Raw genomic sequence first — 25,720 nt, forward strand, 5'->3', positions numbered from 1 at the left:
GGCTGTCTCAGGTTTCTTTTCTCTCTCCCTTTCTGTCTCTTCCCACAGGCCTGAACCTTCCTGTTCTGTAAGATCATTAGGGACATTAAAGAAGGATGCTGTGTTTCTTGGTCTGTGACAGCTATAGTCAGTCTGTGGAGATGGCACCACACATACCCCTTCTCTCTGAATGTACACATGGCCTCACTTATTAGCTTGCAAGAATCCCTCTCCACCTCTTACATCTATACTGGCCACACTAGCCTTGATATGGAGACTGCAGGAAGTCAAACTATGTCAAGTTGGGGCAAGTTTAAGAAGCCTGGCAAATTTTGTCTTCCCTAAAAGGAGGTTCATGGTGGCTACTCAGGCTAGAACATTCAAGAAAGAGTCATGGAGGAGTAAAGGCCACGAGAGAAAATGTAAGACTCTGGACATGTTAAAATGACTTTCTGATATCTTTTAGTCCATCACTGCTGTAGCCAGGCAAGCGAGAGACTCAGTTAATAGTACATGCAGCAAAGCACAGTCTCGTGAGCACTGTCCAAGTTCCTAACCACACACCAAAGACAAAAGGGAGCCCTGTGGTACTGTATCTTGGATCTGTTCCTTATGTAGTGATAGATGGCTGCATGTGGGAGAGTGGTTAAGAGAGAAACTCACATATGACACCAAGAATCTATTCCTGTCTTGTCATTGGTAAGTCATATGGCCTTCAAACATTTCCCTCTCCAGCTCTGGTGGAAACTCAGTCACCTGGAGGATGGAAACTCCAACTTTGCTTCCAAGGCACTTAACAACTGGTAATGAGCTGGATCATGCAAATGCACCATGCGGTAGAGTGCACAAGTCATCTCATGAAACGACACATTACCTGGGAATCTTGGCCCAGCCTCATGTACCTCCATTGAGTCATCTTTTAGTTATAGACACAAACCCAACCAGAATCTAGATCTGGACCACAGCTAGAGTTTGGTTGTGGCTAGTAGTTGGGGTGCTGATAGCCCAGGGTATACAGAAAGCACCAGAAAAGAGAAGCTTCCTGGTGTAAAACCATCTGTGTACTCTAGGCAATAGTTTAATTGAGAGTAGCAACCACACCAGTTAAAACACAAAAGCCCCTGGGAACTTTTGTACTCAGTAGACACAGCGTTTTATTCTACTTGGTAGGCTTGCTTTTGCAAAGTCTGGAGGGAAGAACTTCAGAGGACACATTTTAAGGAGGGAGGGGTGGTCTTCTGGATTGAGGCACTGGCCAGCTGGAGAAGTGTCTGCAGCTCAAAGGACCTCTTCCTCTACAGTCTGCTGCTCAGTAATGCTAGGCACTGCCACTATGTGATAGAGACCATGGGCAGTCCAGGGTTTGCGCCTGTGTGGGGCTGCCCTGGGTACGTGGCTGCCAAATTTAGAAGGGTAAGAAACCACAAATTTCCAAGTTTTCATTTTCATGCCTAGAACACAACTGAATCTCAATACAGACAGAATCTGTCTCCACACAAACACTGTGGAAAAGGGTTCATTCATTCATTCATTCATTCATTCAAACCTTCTTTTCAAGAAAAGCATACTGAGATCAAAGAGGGCCCTGGTTGAGCAGATGCAAAGGGCTGAGAACCTTCTATTTGGCAGTTTGAAATGCAGTTTGCCATCCCTGTTGAGGCTGCTGAATCTGAAAAAACTCTTAAACCCTTCAGCTATCACTCAGGGTTTAGAAATAGAAATGGGATCACGTGGAAACAAAGGGTGGCTTCCATTTATTCTTCATCATATTACATAATTACAATTCTAAAACTGTCAGAACCTACTTCAAATCTCTATCTTAGTGTCTCGTGCTGTGCACTCCTTCCAGCAAACAATACTCTCCACAATGACAGCTCCAGTCACTTGCTTTCACTAAATTGGCCCTCAGGAATAAAAAAGGAATGCTTGCCTAATCACCCTGAGGTTGAATGGAAACTATTTAACGGCCCTGAAAAGACATGGTTATTGTGTTTACCCTGGCATGAATGTTCTAGGAAGGAGTACGGTGGGGTCATGACGGACTCCTGGAGCAGATATTCCTGGGTTCAAAACCCATTATTGCCAGTTACTAGCTGAGTAACTTTGGACAAATTCTTTAATTTCTTGTTCTTTACACCTCTATCTGCCAGAAATGGAACCTCTTCCTTGAGTACATACTCACTCTTATGTTCTATGGCCTCCTCAACAAACTTCTCAGCTCCCTTTAACAGAGATTCACCAACTATATGAAGAGTCTTAGCTTCTAGTTTCTTACTAAATTATTTCCTTCCAAAACCATTTAGAAATGTTTTAGAATTGTGGAACATTTCAAATCCCAACACCTGGAAGGCTGAGGCAAGAAGACTGCTGGGAGTTCAGGGTCAGCCTGGGCTACATAGTGAGACTCTATTTAAAGGAGAAAAGGCATTTCTATAGGGTCATTAAATTTGTCAGATATTATGCAACTTGGTTGTTTATATAAAGTACATCCTTCATATATTAGTTTTATTAAATGCTTCAATATCTTTTTGATATTTGGTATTTATTTTAGCAGAATAAGATTTGTAGTTTATTATTTATTCACTTATTTATTGACTAGTTTAATAAATACATTCATTTTCATTGTGTTAAGCCTTGTGGGAAATATCATAATAACAGATGAGATGTGGGCCCTGGTGCCTATGATTTTAGAGGAAGACATGTTGTTCTGTAGGTTCTTAAAGCCAAGAAATGAGCAGATGATGATCCGAAGGGCTCCTCACAGGCCAGGAGAGAGGAGACGATGTCTAATAGTAGATGTGGAGATGAAAGCATGTTTTCTGGATGACACAATTCAGAGGGCATTGAAAGAGAAGGACTCAGAAGAAATGATGGAAAAGTATGTTTCAGGAAGCAAGGACCCAGTCACAAGGTGATGAGTGTGTGTGTGTGTATGTGTGAGTGTATGTGTGTGAGTGTGCATGCAGATGAGTGGTAGGTGAGCAAAGGAACCAGTAACAAAGCCAGATCAGGGTACTGGGAGGAGCAGGAGCTACAGATGAGCAGAAAGCCTTCTCTTCCATCTTCTTTCCAGGACTGTGTTCGGAGCTGGGGTCTGACATGTGGGGTGCTGCACCCACCATCCCTAACAGACTGTGCTGAAGATCATTCACACTGCAGCGATGTCTGTCAGTCCTGAGGCAAAGTGAGGCAGGAAGGGCCCCGGGGTGGAGTTCTGCTCAGCTTCTAAGAGTGTCCTTAGATCACAAGACAGCAGAGCAGGAATCAGCCAAGAATAGCAGCTGGAAGACAGGAAAGGCGCCTAGTCTTGTTTGAACAGATGGGTGAACAAGAAGTGAGAAGCACAAGAAACGGAAAGTCTTGATGAGATGGAGGAAGGCTGCAGATGCTCTGAGGAAGCTGTGGTACACACAGGGTAACACACACACACACACACACACACACACACACACACACACACACACACACACAGTGTGAATGAAACCCAAGCCAGAAGCATATGGCAACAGCCTAGGAAGACAGCATCAGGAAAAACAGAAAAGGAATACAATGACTACATCTCACACTGCATTACATTAGGGGTATGGATATGTGAGGAGTTCAGCAGTCGTACTGGAGAAGAAGCTGGAATATGAACTACAGCCATAGCATTAGTATATGAGGCCAGCCACATGCCATCTTTGGGACTTTAAGTCAGCAACTCTTTGAGCCGAACTATAAAATGGTAATAACAGTTTGTATGTCCTATAATTACTGGGGGCTGGAATTATATGAGATTTTCTAGATAAAATACATTGCACACGGCTTGGCATCCTAAACACTTTTTAAATGTTAACTTTTTGTTGTTTTATATTATTAATGTAATCCTAGGAAATGATCCCAAGGAATCAAGGGTGCATTTAAAAACAAATGAAAATATCAATCAAATGTCCAACAACAGCACATATATACACATAAATCCTATGTGTTCTTTAAAAATGTTCTTGTTGGAAGACAATTCACAGACGTGTAACAGATGACTAACTGGAAAAATAGATTGCAAAGAGTAAGTGGCTTTTTAAAGTAATTTTTATTTTGAAAAACATGGTGGGAGTATAAGGGATTTTTAAAAATTTTCTACGAGGAAATTGGGTCATATTTTAATGAGATTATTATGTGAATAAACATGCTAGGTAATATATTTTAAGAAGCAAAGGCACTGGCTGGGGAGATGGTTCAGTTGGTGCAGTGCCTGCTGTTCTGGCATGAGGACTCCACTTTGGACTCCAGCACCAATGTATACTCACTCCAGGGGCAGCAGCAACATGTATCTGTGACCCAGTGCTGGTGACCAATGGACACAGATCTCTGGAGCTTGCTGGCCAACCACTCTAGTCAAACTGGTGAGCTATATGCTCATTAAGAAACCCTGTTTCAAACAATAAGGTAGAGAGTGACTGAGGAGGGCACCTGACTCCAATCTCTGGCCTCCATAAGCATACTACACACCATTACCATGGGGTAAAAAGAGATGTTAATGTTTTTAAAGACCAAAGTAGATTCCAAATCAACCTAAACAACATTATCTAAACACATTTATTTTCTAAGCAGCACCAAATAATAAGAAAAGGTAAGTGAATAATTTGTGAGAAAAGTAAATAATAAGTAACTAAATATTTTGCCCATTGTGAAATCATGAGCAGTGCTTGTATGGTAAAAGTCTTAATCTACACTATTAAAACTGTCAAATATAGATAGACGGTCTAATGTGCTTCTTAAAGATAATCTTTAAAAGATGCTTATCTAATTAACCAGGAAATATTTTACACACACACACACACACACACACACACACACACACACACACACACACACACACGCGGAAGGGGTGTGTCTGTGTGTGTGCTTCCTTTTTCCCCAGCCACTAAGACACTGTATTGTTCCACTCTGAAAAGCTCACTATTAGGAGGCACAGAAGTTGATCCCAAGAGAATGGATTCTCATGATGCTACCAACTCTTCTTTCCCGCAGTCCTGTCTTAACTGTCTACTCTGACCTATAGCAACGATCCTAAAACCTAAAATCAATATACTTATCATTTTATTTTACTCCAGTAGGCTGAGCAGAAAGAAATACCTGGCCTCCTTATAATGGATGAAGTCAAAAGATACCTGGCTTGAAGTATGGAGGCCAGGGAGATAGAGTCAGGCTTTTGTTGCAGTTGACCCTGATGGATGGAGACACTCACAGTCCTTGCCACAGCACAAGAAAGGTAAGACAGGCCCATTTCCATTCATTTGCCTATAATGTACCATCCCTAGAGCACAGTCAACCAATAACATAAAATCAACATTTCCTTTGTTGACTCTCACGTGACAAAACCCACTCACTTTTGTTTGTTTGAAATAGAGTCTTCCTGTGCAGCCCTGGCAGTCCTATAATTCTCTATGTAGATCAGGATGGCTTAAAAATCATGGAGAACTGCCTGTATCTACTTCACAAGTGCTAGGATTAAAGGCAGGCACCACCATGCCTGGCTCATCAAATCTTTTTAAATTCAAATGTTGGCAGGTCAAAAAAATTCATTCATGTGCTTGTCATGAGGTGGACAGATAATATTCTGTGGTATTTTGATAGATTTTGGGTTTGGCCTCGAGGTCCTTGCTGCACACTCTCTCCCCATTCTTGGAGAAATTCTCAAGAGGCCCCATATATGGAAGGAAAGAACGCTACACAAAGAAGTCAATGAATGCTAACACAAAGGTCCTGTTGAGTTTCCCTGCTCAGTCCCCCTACTCAGTCTATTAGTATTAGGTAAGCGATACAGCCTTATAAAACACCCAAAGGTTCAAACTGCTTCCAGATATATCTAGAATTCCTGAGAATGGCATGGAAGCTCCACACTCTGGCCTCTACACCTCACCAGCCCTACACATCTGTTGTGCTGTATCCTTCCTTTCAAATTTGGCCAAAAAAAAAAAAAAACCACAAAAAACAACATAACAATGAGAATTAATAAAACCCAAGGTTATATGGGAACTTGATTTCTAGCAAATTGGTCACAAGCACAGATAAAACAACCTGGAGCATGTACGTGACTTGTGCAAGAGGGTGGAGACAATCTTGGGATAGGAGCCCCTAAGAATGTGACATTTCCCCGGGCAGGAAGGTGGTGTCAGAGTGCATGGGGTGGAGGGTGCTCTACTGGGCTGGCATGTCCTTCTGCAGAGCTGCTTGCCTGGGGGAGAAAGGACAGTGTTTCCAGACATTTTTTGTTGATTGGAGTATGAGACTAGAAGAAATAAGAAACCAACTTCTTTTTTCCATTACAGACACAGATTGTAAATATTGTAAAAATATATCCTGTATGGCATATAAAATTAAGAGAAATTCTCTCTTTTTCACTTAGCTGCTTCTCATATCTGGTGTGTGGGAGGGTGTCTGAGAAGAGATCTTTCTTCCCTTCCTTTTTCCTTTTTTGAGTCAGGGGCTGGCTGTGTCTCAGGTCTGACTTGAATTCAGTCTTCTGGCCTTAGCTTCCTGGGTTTGGGGATTACAGGCATTTACTACCACACCAGGCTCTATCTGATAACATACAAAGACCTCATGCCCAATCCTGAGCAGAAAAATATTTTTAGATGGAATTAATCACAGTCTCTGTATGCTCCAGTTCTCATCTGTAGGGAAGGTCATGTATAGCAGTTTCCTTGAGGGTGAAGGGATTAAACACATGAAATGCTTAGGACGGAGGAGACACATGGAAATTAATCTCTAACCCTGTGCATCTAATGGCATCAGCAGAGTGGGCCTGTCTACACTGTGATATATCTAAGCTTGCTTTATATGTAGAAATGCACTTCTGATTTCAATTGGTATTCAAATGATTTTAGACATTCTTTTCAATCTATTTAAAATAATTATTTGTATGTATGACTGTATTGCCTGCATGTGTACCACATGCATGCCTTGTATCTGTCAGGTCAGATGAAGGTGTCAGATTCCCTGGAACTGGAGTTAAAAATGGTTGTAAGCAGTCATGCAGGTGGTGGGAACTGAACCTAGGTACACTGCAAGATATGTGTATCTATTTATATATCTATGTGTATATATATGATGTGTGGGGAATCTAATATTTGGGTGATCCATCCTTCCGTCTATCTATCTATCTATCTATCTATCTATCTATCTATCTATCTATCTATCTAATGTTTGGGGAATTTAATCTTATATGATGTGTGGGGAATTTAATCTTTGGGTGATCCATACATTTATGTATCTATCTATATATGTATATATGTGATGTTTGGGGAATTGAATCTTATTATCTTTGGGTGATCCATACATTCAAGAAGTTTAAAATCCTCTAGCAAAACTGTAGTGCTAGGACCTAGAAAGGTCTTAGTAGTTATTTTGCTTTTACAGATATTTTAAAAAGTATCCACCACCAACTGTATTGTACAAACACACAAACACTTCATACTGAAAGTAGTTTATGTGAGCTGATCTACTTGTCTAATGAGCTACAACTATAATAAATTTAATGAAATATTTTTGAAATGATGGGCTCAATAAAACAAGAATGGGAAACTCCATATAACTATATGCTTAATATTATTATTATGGTCTATTGAATTCCATTTTTGTCGCCCTGATCTTAGAGTACTTCATGTTAATACTATAATAACATTTTTTTTTCTGGCACTATTCTTTTGCTTTATTAAAAAAAAATCTTCACCACCAAAATATAGAAATGTCTTCAATCATCCCCTCTTCATTAATTTAGCACCTTTATTAATTTAAAATATGCTTCTAATTAGGAAATGTCATCCATTTTAGTATAAGTGGTGTGGAGTATTTCCTTGTTCAGAGGAAAAGATTCTTCCTTCCAGCCAAGGTAGCTCCCAAGGGTGTGCTGAGTGTGGATTATCAAGCTGAGCACGGCTGCCACCTGCCCTTTCTGCTAGCCTTCTGTGACACTTCTGAGTGCAGGAATTTCTGACCTGGGTATCATGGGGCAGAAAGGTCAGAGGAGGAGAACCGAGCTCAGCAGCAGAGAAGACACTTTAGTGATGTCCTCAGGCTGTCTGTTTAGAGGCCTGGAGCTGCTCTAATGAGAGCAGGGCTTTCATTCTCTCTTGAGTGAAAGCTCTGTAGATTAATGTAACTTCCTGGCAAAGTTAGTGTGGGCATTTTAAAACATAAGAGCTGAGCTAGCAGGGACAGGTTTTATCGCACTTGGATACCACGGAAAAGGGAGACAGCTTACAGCCTCCACAATATGACTTTTGGCCTTGGGTGACTTCCTTCTGCACAGGGTAACTGAGAATTTTTTTTTCCTCCTACACCATGCACATGTGCATTTTGGAGACAAGTAACTGTCTCCCCAAGGCAGTACAGTTTGAAAGAACACATAAACATTAAGCTTCCAGAAGGGTCACTGGAAGGAAGCTGATGTTATCAATGACACATTTAATTTAGCACGATTCAAACCCACAGGAATCCCTGGCCAGACACTGCCAACACATCGAATTGTTTGACTTGAGCTCTCCCCAGACCAGTGCCTATGCCTCCCTGGCAGGATTCCTTGTGGGTACAGTCTGGTGTTTCTGTATCTTAGAGATGATGGAGATGAAGACAGATGATGGAGGGGAAAGGCCTAGGAGCAGGAGGAGGATGGTCCCTAAGGGTGCCATCCTGTCCATGGAAGTCAAGGTGCGGCAATCCATTTCCCGTGATTCTGTGTTACTGAAGACAGCATGCCGCACTGTGGAGACCCTTGTGATGACGCTCCTCTGCCGTCCGTGTCTGTGGTGGAATTCCATGAATTCATGCACCAGCACCTAAGTCTATTCTCTCAGACCACAGCTGACTGGCAGACTCTCAGACACGGCAGAGAGACTCTGAACAAAGTTCAAACAACTAACTGAATGCCATGCTACAAATACCTAAATTACCTTGACATTAGATTAAAATTCCTAATAAGACTTTTTAAAAGCTAAAAACCAGTCGTGGCCTCTAAATTAATTTGTATCTATTTATGTCAATAAACTACATTAAATAGGAAAGTACTGGTATTTCAGGACAGCCACTCTGCTCACTTTCTCTTCTAACTCATTAACCTAATTCAAAACTTGAAAATGGACCTCTAAAAGCTGACTGATTACAGCAAACACTTCTCTTTCAAATTTAAATGCTTCTGTGAAGGACCAGGTAAGTCATTCTGGAAATCAATTTTCCCCAAGTTACTGGCTGCCCATCATACCCTGGCTACTGCCCCCTTACAGTCTGATCACACAGTTGTTACAGTTCTTTATGTAAAACTTCCATCTTAACAGTGATTGGTTTAGGGGCAAGCATAGAATTTAATTTTGGCCAACAGGAGGAGAAAGAAAGCCTGTTGGGAAGTGTCTCCTGTGAGAAAGTCTTGGTTGCTAATACAGCATTTAAGCATCTAATGCCTCTTGTACTGATATTTTTATTTAATTACTGCTCCCCACTTACCACAAATATCCATAACAGGACAGTGTTTTACATTCCTTATACAGATAAAATGTTGGTAATTCCAATTCTAGAATATGGTCTGAGATAGCTTAGACGACATTCAAACTGGCTCTACTTCCAGAGGTAATGAAGAAAGAGTCTTCTTCTAAGTCTGTCTTAATTTACCTGGTACTATTGTTACCGTGTCATGACAAGACTACATTAATGAATTAACAAGTGCTATAAAAATTAAATTCTATCAAATTACCAAAGTGTAATGACGATCATCAACACACAGGCTGAGCAACCCTGACAGTTGTCCATGCTCTTAGCTGCTGGGTTTTCTAATCATCTACCTGTGTAGTGCAGACATTTTGATTTCATGTGGTTTGTAGAGAACCCCGAACCATGGATACTTTTAGGTCTTTGGAGACTGCTATGGAATTATCACAAAACATGACAAGATACTTTGCAGTTCATAAAGAATTTAAAAATTCCTACTGGCTAATGTCAATTTTAGAATTTTCCTTTTTACTATTTCCTCTATCCTTTAACCTAGCAAAGAAATTCTTAGAAAAAAATGACAATTGTAGAGTAGTATTAAAAAAGCAACAACTCATTTAACAGCCAAATGACCAACAAAAAGATTTCTAGTAAATACTCGAGATCATTATGAAAAATAAGGCAAAAAAAAGTTAAAGGTAAAAGGATTACATTTTTATCTTCAAGAACACCACCACCACCACCACCACCACCACCACCACCAACAACAACAACAACAACAACAACCAGAACTTAATTAAAATCTAAATTTAATGAGGTAAGCCTTCCAGGTACTTTAGGGAAAGGAAAAGGAAAATTCTCTTCAAAATAAATAACAATGCTAAAAACCATGGTAATTTTGTTTTGTTTTGTTTTTTGATAGTCATCCCATGTAGTTCAAGCTGTAGCCCAGGCTAACCTCTGCCTCCACAGTGCTAGGAGGCAGGTATCACTATGCCTGGTACTATGGTAGGTTCTACTGATGATGAACAGTCAATTCTTAAAATGTCTTACTGCTTTCACCTTTTAGTAAAGAAGCGTAATGATGCCCTTTGTTATTTATTTTTCTTTAGGAATAGTATCTCTGAACTTCAGCTCCTAAAATTATGTCTTTTATAAACATCTGCCAACCCTTTGTTACCTCTTTAAAGATTTAGCTCAATTTTGCCCTCTTTTTTTTTCCCATCAAAAGTATTAAAACAGATACAATACATATAACCTAAAAAAGATAGTCCGTGGACAGGCTTCAAATGATGCCTGTGATGCACATTCAGGATATGAAGTATCTATACTAATTTCAAAATCGCATTAAAGCAGATTTTGCCACACTTACACTGGTCGCTATGACATGTTCATCTTTGGGTATGCCTGTCTTCTGCTTATTTAGCCTTTTTCTAATGGATAACAATCTCTTTAAATGGAGTCTTGTAATCTGAAAGACGCTACACATTTAAAGGCATGGTGACTCAAAGTAAGGCTTTGTCTTTGCTTCCATTCATGCCAGTTACTTGCATAAGGAACTGATAATAATGAATTAAAGGAAAACTATTTTGAGCTTTTGGAGGTCACGGAATATCCCTGTAACAAAACTAAGCAGGAAAGGAAAGAAAAGTAGGTCTAGTGAGGGCAGGTGCTATGACTTAGATACTGCAGGTGATGCTTCTAATGGCCAGGTACCTCCCAGGGGAGGAAGGTTTCCAGTTATGGGCCTGTATATATTCTAATTGTGCACTGTTTTCTTTTGATAACCATCAATCTCAGAAGACTAATCAATAAAATCTTACTTTTCACTCATGATTCAAGTTTACATTTCCTGGGTTGGCTAGTAGAACCCTGCCAAAAGAGAGACAACTGTGCCCAAACAGAGACATGTGGGGTTTTGCAGTGGCACTGCATATCAATCACCTACACTTTGAACACACTGGGCAGAACTAGTTATCTGGCTGACAGACCACAGGGGACATGTGTTAAGTACTCTTGTGATGGGAACTGACAAAGAACACTGACTATAGCATTATTTCCTAAAATATTAAAATAACTGGATTAGAAGACCAAGGACCTTCTCTCTTGAAGACTTCTATTTACATCTCCTCAAGTTAAGAGGTATACTAAATTTTGAATGATGACCCACATGGTCATAATTATGTACCTTATGTATGTATGGTGCTCACAGTTTATAACTTGTCTGTGGATTGAATTTCTCAATTTTATGTTATTCGATTACCTTCAGAAGCAATTAGCTAATACTGTAGACCAATCCATATGCCACCAAATATAACACAAATGAAAAAGTCTCCATATGCTTTTCTCATTTATAATTTTCATATTCTAGCCCTTCAAATACATACTTTCTGAACAGACAAATATTCTGATTCATTATGGAAGTGTATTCTACTGTGTTGTAACTTTTGATTACTATTTTAAATCCAGCTTACATATGTAGCTCTTGAAGAGTCAAGTGGTACTACCAGTTTGTTATGAAAACGTTCTCACAACCCCACCCTCTCTACTTTCTGCTCCCCAGAAGCAGTAACTTTCAATGCTTTCGCTTTTCCCCTCACTTTTACCTCTAGCTTAAGTTGCTTAACTCTTCATTTTCCTAGAGAGTATTCTCCACTGATTTCCCGCTATGTAAGAACAAGAAGTAGCTCTACTGGCCACTGCCAGCTTGCTCCTCTCTTTCTCTAAGTAAATAGATTGTGCACATGCCCAATTTTCTCATTAGTTACAGCTTAATTTGGACTATTAACAGCTAAATGGCTTACTTTATAAAATATATATACATCCTGGCAGTTGGAAACAGAGTAAGAAAAAAGAGGACTGGGGACAAGATATAGCTTTCAAAGTTGTGTCCTCAGAGATTTATTTCCTACAACAAGAAACCACTTCCTAATAGTCCATTCAGCTATAAACACATATATAGACTGATCTACCAATGGAGCTGGTACCCTCCCAATCTAATAACCTTCCCTCAAGCCTTCAAGATCTGCACCATTGGGGGACATTCCAAATTTAAACCACAACAGTAGTTTAGCTGCATCTTGAATTTGGGTAGGAAGTGAATTCATCCCCAGCACTGAAGGCAATGGTCTACTGTCTGGTTCTGGTATTGCTATAGATAAGCCTGTAGCTTTCTGATCCCTGACCTGTGATCAGAAACCTTTCTTCTCACGCAACACTGTAAGTCCCAAGATTTCTTTTGTTCTCTCGTGAAGTTTTCAGTGCTGGGTATGAGTGTATACTTTTTTTCCTTGTGTATGTAGGACATTCAATCTCAAGATTCAGGTTTAAAATAGTAGAAACACACCTTGAACTGTGTGTATGTGAAGTCCATAGGACAATGCAGGATGTCACTTCTCAGGTGCCATGTGCTTTTTTTCCCCCCTCTTTGAGATGAGGTCTCTTATTGGCTTATGTGACCCTCACTGTCATCCTGGGTTGTTTTTTGTTGTTGTTTGTTTGTTTATTTATTTATTTATTTTTAGGTAGATGAATTGCATTTGCAAGGCATTCTTTCATTAGAGAATACAAGGAAACTTTGCCTCAAGAGATGTGACCATTTGAATCAAAGCATAGAACTGCCAATCCATTTATATATTTATTTATTTATTTTTTAATTTTATAATTTAATTTAATTTTACATATCAGCCACGGATTCCCTTGTCCTCCCCCTTCCAGCCCCCCCGCCCCCCCCCGCCTTCCCCCCAGCCCACCCCCAATTTCCATCTCCTCCAGGCAAAGACTCCCCCGAGGATTGAGTTCAACCTGGTAGATTCAGTCCAGGCAGGTCCAGTCCCCTCCTCCCAGGCTGAACCAAGTATCCCTGTATAAGCCCCAGGTTTCAAACAGCCAACTAACTCATGCACTGAATACAGGACCCGGTCCCACTGCCTGGATGCCTCCCAAACAGATCAAGCCAATCAACTGTCTCACCCATTCAGAGGGCCTGATCCAGTTGGGGACCCCTCAGCCATTGGTTCATAGTTCATGTGTTTCCATTCGTTTGGCTATTTGTCCCTGTGCTTTATCCAACCTTGGTCTCAACAATTCTCGCTCATATAAACCCTCCTCATTCTCACTAATTGGACTCCCAGAGATCCACCCGGGGCCTAGCCATGGATCTCTGCATCCAGATCCCTCAATAGTTGGATGGGGTTTCTAGCACGACAATTAGGGTGTTTGGCCATCCCATCACCAGAGTAGGTCAGTTCGGGCTGTCTCTCGACCATTGCCAGCAGTCTGTTGTGTGGGTATCTTTGTGGATTTCTGTGGGCCTCTCTAGCACTTTGCTTCTTCCTATTCTCATGTGGTCTTCATTTACCATGGTCTCCTATTCCTTGTTCTCCCTCTCTGTTGTTGATCCAGCTGGGATCTCCCGCTTTCCCAAGCTCTCTTTCCCTCGACCCTCGCCCTTCATTACCCCCACTCATGTCCAGGCTGTTCATGTAGATCTCCTCCATTTCTCTGTCATTGGGCGATCCCTGTGTCTTTCTTGGGGTCCTGTTTTCTAGGTAGCCTCCCTGGAGTTGTGAATAGCAGTCTAGTCATCTTTGTTTTACATCTAGTATCTTCCTATGAGTGAGTACATACCATGTTTGATTTTTTCTAGATCTATCCATTTGCCAGGATGATTTTTCTAGATCTATCCATTTGCCTGCAAACCTCATGATGTCATTGTTTTTCTCTGCTGAGTAGTACTCCATTGTGTATATGTACCACATTTTATTTAACCATTCTTCAGTTGAAGGGCATCTAGGATGTTCCAGGTTCTGGCTATTACAAACAATGCTGATATGAACATAGCTGAACAAGTGCCCTTGTGGTATGATTGAGCATTCCTTGGGTATATGCCCAAGAGTGGTATAGCTGGATCTTGGGGGAGATTGATTCCCAATTTTCTTTTCTTTTCTTTTTTTTTTTTTGGTTTTTTTTTTTTTTTGAGACAGGGTTTCTCTGTGTAGCTTTGTGCCTTTCCTGGAACTCGCTTTGTAGACCAGGCTGGCCTCGAACTCACAGAGATCCACCTGCCTCTGCCTCCTGAGTGCTGGGATTAAAGGCGTGGGCCACCACCACCCGGCGATTCCCAATTTTCTAAGAAAGCGCCATATTGATTTCCAAAGTGGTTGTACAAGCTTGCATTCCCACCAGCAGTGGAGGAGAGTCCCCCTAGCTCCACATCCTCTCTAGCATAATGTGTCTTCAGTGTTTTTATCTTAGCCATTCTGACAGGCGTAAGGTGGTATCTCAGAGTCATTTTGATTTGCATTTCCCTGATAATTAGGGATGTTGAGCAATTCCTTAAATGTCTTTCAGCCATTTGAGTTTCCTCTGTTGAGAATTCTCTGTTTAGTTCTATAGCCCATTTCTTAATTGGACTGTTGGGCATTTTGATGTCTAATTTCTTGAGTTCCTTATATATTCTGGATATCAGTCCTCTGTCAGATGTGGGGTTGGTGAAGACCTTTTCCCATTCTGGAAGCTGTCGCTTTGCCTTGTTGACTGTATCCTTTGCTCTACAAAAGCTTCTCAGTTTCAAGAGGTCCCATTGATTGATTGTTTCTCTCAGAGTCTGTGCTACTGGTGTTATATTTAGGAAGTAGTCCCCTATGCCAATGTGTTCAAGACTACTTCCTACTTTCTCTTCTAGCAGGTTCAGAGTAGCTGGATTTATGTTGAGGTCTTTGATCCACTTGGACTTAAGTTTTGTGCACGGTGATAGATATGGATCTATTTGCAGCCTTCTACACGTTGATATCCAGTTATGCCAGCAACATTTGTTGAAGATGCTTTCTTTTTTCCATTGTACAGTTTTGGCTTCTTTGTCAAAAATTATATGTTCATAGGTGTGTGGATTAATGTCAGGGTCTTCAATTCGATTCCATTGGTCCACATGTCAATTTTTATGCCAGTACCAAGCTGTTTTTATTACTGTAGCTCTATAGTAGAGCTTGAGGTCAGGGATCGTGATGCCTCCAGAGGTTGTGTTATTGTACTGGATTCTTTTGGCTATCCTGGGTTTTTTGTTTTTCCATATGAAGTTGAGTATTATTCTTTCCAGGTCTGTGAAGAATTGTGTTGGTATTTTGATGGGGATTGCATTGAATTTGTAGATTGCTTTTGGTAAGATTGCCATTTTTACTATGTTAATCCTGCCTATCCATGAGCATGGGGGATCTTTCCATTTTCTGACATCTTCTTCAATTTCTTTTTTCAGGGACTTAAAGTTCTTGTCATATAGGTCCTTCACTTGCTTGGTTAGTGTTACCCCAAGGTATTTTATATCATTTGTGGCTATTGTAAAGGGTGATGTATCTCTGATTTCCTTCTCAGCCTGTTTGTCAATTGTATATAGGAGGGCTACTGATTTTTTTGAGTTGATCTTATATCCTGCTATGTTGCTGAAGGTGTTTATAAGCTGTATCAGTTCCTTGGTTGAATCTTTGGGGTCACTCAAGTATACTATCATGTCATCTGCAAATAGGGAAAGCTTGACTTCTTCCTTTCCAATTTGTATCCCCTTAATCTCCTTATGTTGTCTTATTGCTCTGGCTAGAACTTCAAGTACTATATTGAATAAGTATGGGGAGAGCGGACAGCCTTGCCTCATTTCTGATTTTAGTGGGATCGCTTTGAGTTTCTCTCCATTTAATATGATGTTGGCTGTTGGCTTGCTGTAAATTGCCTTTATTATGTTTAGGTATGTTCCCTGTATTCCTGATCGCTTCAAGACCTTTATCATGAAGGGGTGTTGGATTTTGTCAAATGTCTTTTCTGCATCTAGTGAGATGATCATGTGGTTTTTCTCTTTCAGTTTATATGGTGTATTACATTGACGGACTTTCGTATGTTGAACCACCCTTGCATCCCTGGGATGAAGCCTACTTGATCATGGTGGATAATTGTTTTGATGTGTTCTTGGAGTCTGTTTGCCAGTATTTTATTGAGTATTTTTGCATCAATGTTCATGAGGGAGATCGGTCTGTAGTTCTCTTTCTTTGTTGTATCCTTGTTTGGTTTAGGAATCAGGGTAATTGTAGCCTCATAGAAGGAGTTTGGTAATGTTCCTTCTGTTTCTATTGTGTGGAACAATTTAAAGAGTATTGGTATTAACTCTTCTTTGAAGATCTGGTAGAATTCTGTGCTGAAACCATCTGGTCCTGGGCTTTTTTTTGGTTGGGATACTTTTAATTACTGTTTCTATTTCCTTAGGGGTTATTGGACTATTTAAATAGTTTATCTGGTCTTGATTTAACTTAGGTATGTGGTACCTATCCAGAAAAATATCCATTTCTTTTAGATTTTCCAGTTTTGTGGAGTAGAGGTTTTTGAAGTATGACCTGATGATCCTTTGGATTTCCTCAATGTCTGTTGTTATGTCCCCCTTTTCATTTCTGATTTTGTTAATTTGGATGCTCTCTGTCTTTTGGTTAGTTTGGATAAGGGCTTGTCTATCTTGTTGATTTTTTCAAAAAACCAACTCTTCGTTTCATTAATTTTTTTGTATTGTTCTCTTTTTTCTATTTTATTGATTTCAGCTCTCACTTTGATAATTTCCTGGTGTCTATTCTTCCTGGGAGACTGCTTCTTCTTGTTCTAGAGCTTTCAGGTGTGCTGTTAAGTCACTAGTGTGAGATTTCTCCAACTTCTTTATGTGAGCATTTAGTGTCACTTCTCATGTGCCATGTGCTTTTTTCCCCCCCTCTTTGAGATGAGGTCTCTTATTGGCTTATGTGACCCTCACTGTCATCCTGGGTTCGTTTTTGTTGTTGTTGTTTGTTTGTTTTTTTAAAGCATGTATTCTGGGACGGAATTCATGTCCTCATGCTTTCAAGACAAGCATTTTACCTAGTGAGGCACCTTCCCAGCCCTTTGAATTTTATTTAGTTACCCCCTCTCTCCTTTGCTGTCCCCATTTTTTTTGAATTCACATTTTTCAGACTTTCAACCTTCTGGAGTAGCTATGTTATACTTTTTCTTATTCTTTACTTTAATCTTGTTTTAGATTTTGTTTTCTGCAAGATATTTCTTCAACTTTATTTTCTAATTCTTCCATTAAGTTTTAAAGTTTTGATATTATATTTTCATATTTTATTTCTAGTAACTGCCCTCACATTTTATTCTGTGAAAGAATTACAGTCATCACTCCATAGTTACAGGTTCTGTGTATCAGCTGTCACTTCATAATATTTTCTAAAAGTCTGTGTACTGAACACACGGAATACAACACCCTACACCTCTTCTTTCTCAAACACATATAGACTTATATAGCATGCAATTTTCATAGCACTTATAATGACTGAGACATGATTTGACTTCTATGGGAAAAGGTGCATACCCCAATATGATATGATTTTATCTATTGGTTTGGACATTCACAGACTTCAGTACCAGGAGGGGGTCCTAGATTTAATTCTCTATGGATACTGAAGGATGAATGTGTGTTTGTATGTGTGTATGCATGTATGTGTATATATGTGTATATGTATATATATATATATATATATATATATATATATATTTTAAGTTTCTGAAGTTGTCTTGCCATGAATACTTTATTTCTTTTAGTTGTCTTTTTCTATTTTTGTCTTTGATCACCACAATGCGTGATTCTTGGCTGTCTTGATCATAGAAAACTGTGAACTGAGGAGGTATGAGGAAGCTCTATTTGGATAGTACTTATTGATAGCTGGGCGCACTGTCACATGACCTGATTGCTTCTTCGAAGAACTCTTAAGGACAGAATGTTTGTGGTGTATGTGTGTGCATGCACATGCTCACACACTCCATGCTGATACTTTGGGGAGCAAGGGGAGGAGGATGGAGTGAGTTCTTCTATTTAGTGTTTAAATACAATTATCACCCACTGTCCGCAGCATAGCTCCATATGGAACGTGTCTGATGCCTCTCAGTCTAGAGATTTTACTTTACACTTTTCTGAGAACTAAAGTTCCAGTCTTCTGCTGGACAGGAAAAGAAATCTATTCCTGTGTGTGTAAACTGGCCATGGTGACATCTTCTGTCCTGCCTTCCCTCTTCCTTGTCTTCACATCCTGGATGGATTTACCACCTAAAGCAAGTTCCTTCGAGGGTTTCCTCCTGACGATTGTGGCTTCATCCTCCTTACACAGTTTAGTTACCCACTGCCACCTGCTTCCCAGTACACAAGAGGTCAGCAGTCTCGTTAGATGTACTGTTTTCATAGCAAGTTCCATCCTATGACAACACAGACCACAGTTTTGAACCTTGGAAGGGGCTCTTAGAGAGCACAGAGGGAGTTCTTCCCCTCAGAAAACCAAGCACAGCTATGTGCCGCACAATGATATATCAGTCAGTAATGGACCAAAATTTAACTACGGAATTGTGAGATTTTGTCACTAGGAAACCTCACAGCCATCCTCGTCTAAATTCAGTGCCTTGTAGAGAACACAAGTGTCTACTGTGCACTTCTCAGAATGTAGCCCTTAAACTGAATGATGCATATCCTTTGATTTGCAGATGATGCAGTTGGAACATGAGAAAGTGGAGTGGCTTATCAAGGATATGTAAAGCTCCATTTTATGTATCTTGACCAATCATCCCTCTACAGTTTGAGTAGTGTTATTTTCCAGCTGTAGCTAGATTCTGATATTGCAACCTCTTTTGGGGGCAAGTGAGTTCTTCATATTAGGTTAGGTATTGAACTAGCTATAAGATGTGGTTAAAGTTCTTATAAAGCTGCTTGTAAAGATCCAATACCAAATGGTCAGCCCTGAAAACATACATGCAAGTAACAAGTAACATCACATAGACTGAGCAGGTTGTATTTATGTATTTAGGAATATATGTATGTAAGTAAGTATGCACCTACGTAGCAACTATTGAATTTATGAAAAAATAGGTCATAAATTTGAAAGCGAACAAGGAGGGGTATGTGGGAAGGTTGGGAGGGAGTAAAGGGAAAGAAGAAATGATGTAATTGTATTATAAGCACAAAAATTAAAGATAGTAAAAAATTTAGATTAATACTAGATTATTAAAGTGGTTCATACAGTTTGAATATATATCCATTCAAGTATTATATAAAGGATTTATACAGAGACTATGAAAATCCCATGATATGGCTAGAGAGATGGCTCAGTGGTTAAGAGCACTGGCTGCTGCTCTCACAGAGGACTCAGGTTTGGTTCCCAGTGCCTATCTAGTGGCTTAAGGGTAGCTGTAACTCTAGTTCCAAGGTATCTAGCAGACCTCTGTGGGCGCAGGGTCACATCTACAGTGATCATACCTGCAATGCAAACAAAAACCTCAAACACATAAAATAAAAATAAATCAATGTTTAAAACCAAACAAACAACAGAAAACCCCACCATAATAGAAAAGTGGTTCATATAGTTTTTAAAAACAAAAAGCAAAATTATTTTACTTTTCAGGTTACTACTTTAAAATAGAAAGATTATTTTGTTTTGGTTTTTTTTAAGTGTCATAATCTTCTACCAACAAAATGTTGTTTATTAAAATTTAGAAAGACAGTTGAACAGGGAACCATAACGAGAACTGATGGAGACAGGTGAGGGTAGACGGCACTTTTCTGTCCAGTCGCAGCTCTTCTCTGTCTTTTGGAGGGCTATCAGCAGTAAGCCTTTTGTGTTTCTAAATCTACCTCAGGGTCTGCCTGCTGAACACCAGAGCCTGTAATGAGCAATGCTGGGGCTATGTCTTGAAATACGACACACTTGATAAGAAGACAGAAGAAGGATTTAGAAAATATTCCACTTATTTTGAACTTATGTGTTTGGGAGATCGCAGATTTAAAATATTACTAAATTATAGTGATAACACTAACATACTTTTGAAAAAAAAAATAGTTTGCTCTATCCATAAAAGTTTAATGAGCTTTACAAAACTGGGCACAAGAGGAACTTTCTTATGTGCACCACTATAGGATAGAATGAAAGATGAAAAACAAACTGTCCTAAAGTACTTACAGATTCTTTTCTGCCCATAGTTTTGCTGTGTGAGCGGGAACGTGCAATGTTGCTGAAAAAGGAATCCTTTTTAGTAGCAGATGAAGGTGGGGAGCCAGTGGATTCTCTCCCCCCAGGCAAACTCTCGATGCTTGGGGATGAAATGATGGTTTTAGAACTTTGCCCTGTAAGAAAAATTAAGTAGCAATAATTAAACACTAGACTGCCACTAAGCTACCAAATACATTAGCTTTAATAAATGGTGATCAGCTATGAAGCCACTGTTTCACAATGCTCACATAAAGATGCTATTTTTTAAAACAATGAAGAACCAGTACAGTTTTCTATATGTTATGTATATGACATAGTCCACACATGTTTTAAAAAACATAAAAAGAATCTAATTCCCTGAGCTGAAGCGTTAAGAGGCAGACTCTTCTGTCATCAGTGGGAGGTTACTGTGCTGTGTATGAGGATGATTCAAACTAACCTCTCCACAGAAGTTTTCAGAGAGCTTCTTTCTTTGCCTTAATTGTGGGACAGGTACAGGACAGCCCCAAGCCCACTGTGGACTCTGGAAATGGGTTAAGGTGCTGTCTCACAGTGCCTTTCCCTGGGTCTGTGCCCTGACTACAATGGTGGCATCTAGGACGCCCAGTATAAGGTACATAATTAATAGATGCTCCCTCCATATGGCAGGCAATCTTCTCTCTTGGGTCACTGGGTACAAAAGTTACTGAGTTACAGTAGGACTGGTAGTTATCTACCCGAGTCTTCCATCCCTGATCTCACAACAGCTGTTTCCCTCTGCAGCCTCCTTTCTATCAGGAACTAGGGACACACAGTAGGTTTAGAACCTGGAGACGAGGGAATGGTAAGCCAATAGGAGTAACGACGCTCCCCCTTCCCAGGTTATTCGGGATCTGCTCAGGTTTCCTGAAGTGGTTCCCACCTAGTGGAGCCTGGCACCCAGAGGTCCTTTCACAGGACATTCTGAACTTCTGTGAGGTCTGCATTATTCTTTAACACCACCCCTTCTGCCCAATCCTTTTTCCTTTTGCAGGGCTGTTTTCCCAATAAACTTTTTTAAATTTCTAATTCCATCTCAACAACAGTCTGTAATGAGTGCTACTGTAATTTCAAGGTGAGTACAAGTTCTCTGTGCTAGGAAAAGGCAGGGAATACAGACTCCCATGGTCCTGGAAACATCTTGCGCTGACTTTGGGCCTGTAACAGGAATGTTCTGCCCCATCTTACCCTGGCCTCCCCTCCTTTGCCTCCTACCAACTTCCAGGGACCTATCCATTAATTTTCTTGCTGAAATCCTATCCTCCCCTCCTCTCCCTCCCCTCTTCCCCTTCTCTTTTCTCCTGAGTTGGGGTTTCCCTATTTGGTCCAGGCTGTCCTTACAGACACTATGTAGCCCAGTCTAGCCTCAAACTTATGATCCAGAATGCTAGCATTCCAACCAGATGCCACTATGCAGGGAACCATGGAGTTGACCTGGTCTAGCTGCCTTGAGAGGTATGACTCACAGGATTTGCTCCTGGGGCACTGTGTGACTTTCATTTCCTGAGAAAACAAGGTGCTCCCTCAGGCAGTAAAGCATTCATGCCACCTAGACACCAACCAAGCATATAGAAACTCGACAGACTATTTGCTTTAGACATTACTCTCATGGATCCTGCATAGCTTACAAACATCACTGTATCCTGGCAACTCCCATGGCATTGCCCCTGGTAACGACCACTATATTATGTTTCTGACAAGGGTACTGAAAAAAGTCTGACTGCTTGCTCTAACCTTGTCTCAGCCTCAGTCTTGCTGTGGCCCCTCTGTCCTGTGTGTGGTCAAGATTCATTTCTCACTGGCTCTACCAGTTAACCTGGGCCTGGTAAGGAAGCCTCACAACTTCTACCCTACAACAAGCTGTACTCTTTTATGCTTCTATTAGCACTGCAGCGAGTTTCCAAGTTCTCCATAGCCTCATCAGCACCAACAGCTGGCTTTTTATTGGATCTCTTACACAAAACAGTGTCTTTGATTCTGACTGGAGTATTTTTTTAAGGCATATCTTCTTTGGAGAAATTTTTTCAAACTGTTTACACTCTTTAGAAATTGAAGTATATGCCTTTATATTGTTGAGCTCTTTCTATACTCTGGGTACAAGTCCTTCATCAGACATATGTTTTGAAAGCAATTTTTCCTCTGTGTACTGTTTTCATCATCTATATGTCATCATTTGAAACTCAAGTTTTTAATCTTTGAAATCTCCTCTGCCTATTTTTCTTTTGGTGCCCATGCTCAGATGTAAGAAACCACTACCTACAGGTCACGATAGTTTTCTCTGCTTCTAATTACAACTCCTACATGTAAGTCTGGTCCATTTTCCTTTTTGAGACAGGGCCTCATTTGGCCCAGGCTGGCCTTGAACTTGGTCTACAGCCTTTGACCTTTTGGTCCTCCTGCCTCCACCTACTGAGTGATGGTGCTGCACTTCCAGACTTATCTGGTGCAGGGGTCAAACCGAGGATTCTGCGCACTCCAGGCAGGAGCTCTCGCACCTGAGCTGCACCTCCACACTGACAGTTGACCGAGATGTGTCCAGCTGTGAAACTCTGGTTAAGCTACTTGGCATTAAGTGACCTATTTTAATGCTTTTCATAAAGTTATGGGCTACCTGTTATTTTATCAAATGCCACCTTTCATTCTCTTCCTTTTTTTTCTGGGTTCCCACTGCTTGCATATTGCTACTATTAATGGGGCTCTGTAGGGTTTTGAATTCTGATAATTTCTCTTCACCTGTTGTTTTCTCTTGCTCTGAGTGGACACTTTCAATTGACATATATTCAACTTCTGAGTCTGTATTCTGTCACCACAAATCTGATGTTGAATTTAAGAAGTAAAATTTCATTCTAGTTGTCATATTTCTCAACTCCTAAATATCCGATTCTTCAAAAAACTTCTATTTATCGCTGTTCTTTCTTTGCCAAGACATTGATTCCATTCATTTAGTCCTTACAAGTGGTTTGCTGTGGTTCTCTGAACACATTTATAGTAGTATGAGCTAATGTGGAGTTTCCTTAGAGACAGTCTGCATTGACTGCTTTTACAAGGTCTGAGCCATATTTCCCTGTTTTATATTCTATGTGCCTTACAATTGCTATTAACAATTAGATATAATGTGCCAACTCTGGGAATCAGACCCCACGCCACTCTACCTACTGAATTCACTTATCTTGGTATTTGTTGCTGTATTCTAAAGTCCATCTCCACTCTGTGCACTTGCTGAAGCCTTTTGCTTGGTTACTTTATTGGTCTATAAATAGACAAGATTTCCTTTTCTTAAATATCTTGAGTCAGTTCTCAGCCTTTATCAGGGTTCTTTAGGTGTTGGGATGCATCATTTCATTATATTATGTTATGTTATATTATATTATATTATATTATATTATATTATATTATATTATATTATATTATATTATATTATATTCCAGCAGGCCTTTTTTCTAAATACTTTTTTTTTTTTTTCGAGACAGGGTTTCTCTTGTGTAGCTTTGCGCCTTTCCTGGATCTCACTCTGTAGAACAGGCTGGCCTCGAACTCACAGAGATCCACCTGGCTCTGCCTCCAGAGTGCTGGGATTAAAGGCATGTGCCACCACCGCCCGGCCAGCAGGCCTTTTACAAACTTTGTTGTAGCCTTCATGCCTGCTCAAGCAGAGGCTCCCGTTCACCCAGAGTTGAGAGACTATGCATGTCCCCAGCCTTCCCTGGACACAAACACAACACTGATCACACATATGGCCTTCCAAAATAAGCTGGAACTTTTGAAAGCCCCCGCTGACATCCTATTCATATATTTAAGTCCTTTTTGGCTTTTGACCAGCCTCTGACTTTCTTGTTAATCTTTCAGGCAGCATCTATTTCCTCTAACTGGTACTGCTGCCTTGGACAGTTGTGATGTTTAATGATTGCCAGCAATTATCTTCCATAGACACCTTATGATAGGGTCTCTTATTTAGCAAGCTCTGCACATGGTCAAATGAAGAGAAACCTCATGAAAAGGGCCTTTCTGAAGAGTTGCTTACAGAAGAAAAAGTGGTAGTTCACTGGGACCCTGACTTTTAGGATACCCCACATCCATTCTGTACCCCTGTAAAAGCTGCGAGGGTCTGGCTATCTACTAAAGAGGCAGGTGGGAACAAACTAAGGTGCAAGCTAGACAGCTAGTTACAGGGCCCACTGTTAGGGCATTGGGCATTTTTCTTCTTTTCCCTTGAATATAGGCTTTCCAGAATGTTGTAAACCTTTGTTTAGAGTCCAGGGATCTGAAAAGTTGATTGTGACTTGTTAGGGCCACTGTCCCTGGGCTCCTGCTGTGTTTACAGAGAAACTTTCAGAGGTCTCAGTGTCCTAAAAACTTTCCTCTGTGGCTTGCTTCTGGGCTTAACTTGTCTTGAAAAGCTGCCTGTCCTATATATAATAAAGCCCACTTTACTATTTTAATAGCTTGTAGAAAAAAGATTTTGAAATACCGACAATATTTTTGTTTTGAATTAAGTATGTTGCAAGACACCGTGTTCTTTCTTTTAGTTCTTACAAAATGGTTTCCTGTAGTTCTCTGAACACATTTATATAGTGAAGTCTGGTGTGGAACTTTCCTCAGTGTTTTGACTGCTTTTCCCCACATTTGAGCATGGTTTACTTTTTTTTCCGAATTCTTGGACTTTATAAACATAATGAGACCAATACTTTAGGAAGCTGCTACTTCTATAAAGCAGATTTATATGAAACTAACATCTAAATTTATATGTGCATTTTAGTTTGTTTAGAATGTTTTGGTTTTGTGACAGTGTCTTGCTTTGAGACACTGTCTTGCTATGTAGGTACTCTGGTACTTACTACATACCTCAAACTTGTGGCAACCCTTCTGGCTCAGCTTCCAAAGTGCTAAAACTATAGTGTATGCTACCATGTTCTGCTATGAGCACATTTTAGACGTAGATAAGTGATTTTAAATTGCCTTCTTTTAGACTTTTAAAAGTTTAAAACCCACTGAGAGTCTTTAATACCATGTCTTTGCAGAGATTGGATGTATTTTGTACATGTGTGAGAATATGTGTCATATATAACTGTATACTCTAACATTTATCTTTTCATATTTATGTAGTAAACAGCATGAAGGGTAGACTTTACTGTATTTTTTGAAGTCTCTTGGTAACTGGTAAGGCTGAGTATCTTTTATGGTATTTTTCAAGGGTCTATGAAGCCCTTATGTGAATTATCACTATTTTG

At 40.1% G+C, this 25,720-nt stretch overlaps 1 protein-coding gene across 9 annotated transcripts in view; it reads right to left on the bottom strand.

The window, feature by feature from the left end:
• Positions 1 to 25,720, bottom strand: part of Tbc1d5 (TBC1 domain family member 5) — a 477,512-nt gene that overhangs the window by 35,655 nt on the left and 416,137 nt on the right. For all 9 annotated transcript variants that reach the window (XM_052745614.1, XM_052745612.1, XM_052745611.1 and 6 more), the window contains one exon: positions 20,445 to 20,608. In XM_052745614.1, coding sequence (XP_052601574.1) covers positions 20,445 to 20,608 — 164 coding nt within the window. The remainder of the gene's footprint in view (positions 1 to 20,444; positions 20,609 to 25,720) is intronic.

This window comes from Peromyscus californicus, unplaced genomic scaffold, assembly GCF_007827085.1.
Source record: "Peromyscus californicus insignis strain IS unplaced genomic scaffold, ASM782708v3 Scaffold_19__1_contigs__length_69161282, whole genome shotgun sequence".
NCBI classification, from domain to species: Eukaryota; Metazoa; Chordata; class Mammalia; order Rodentia; family Cricetidae; genus Peromyscus; species Peromyscus californicus.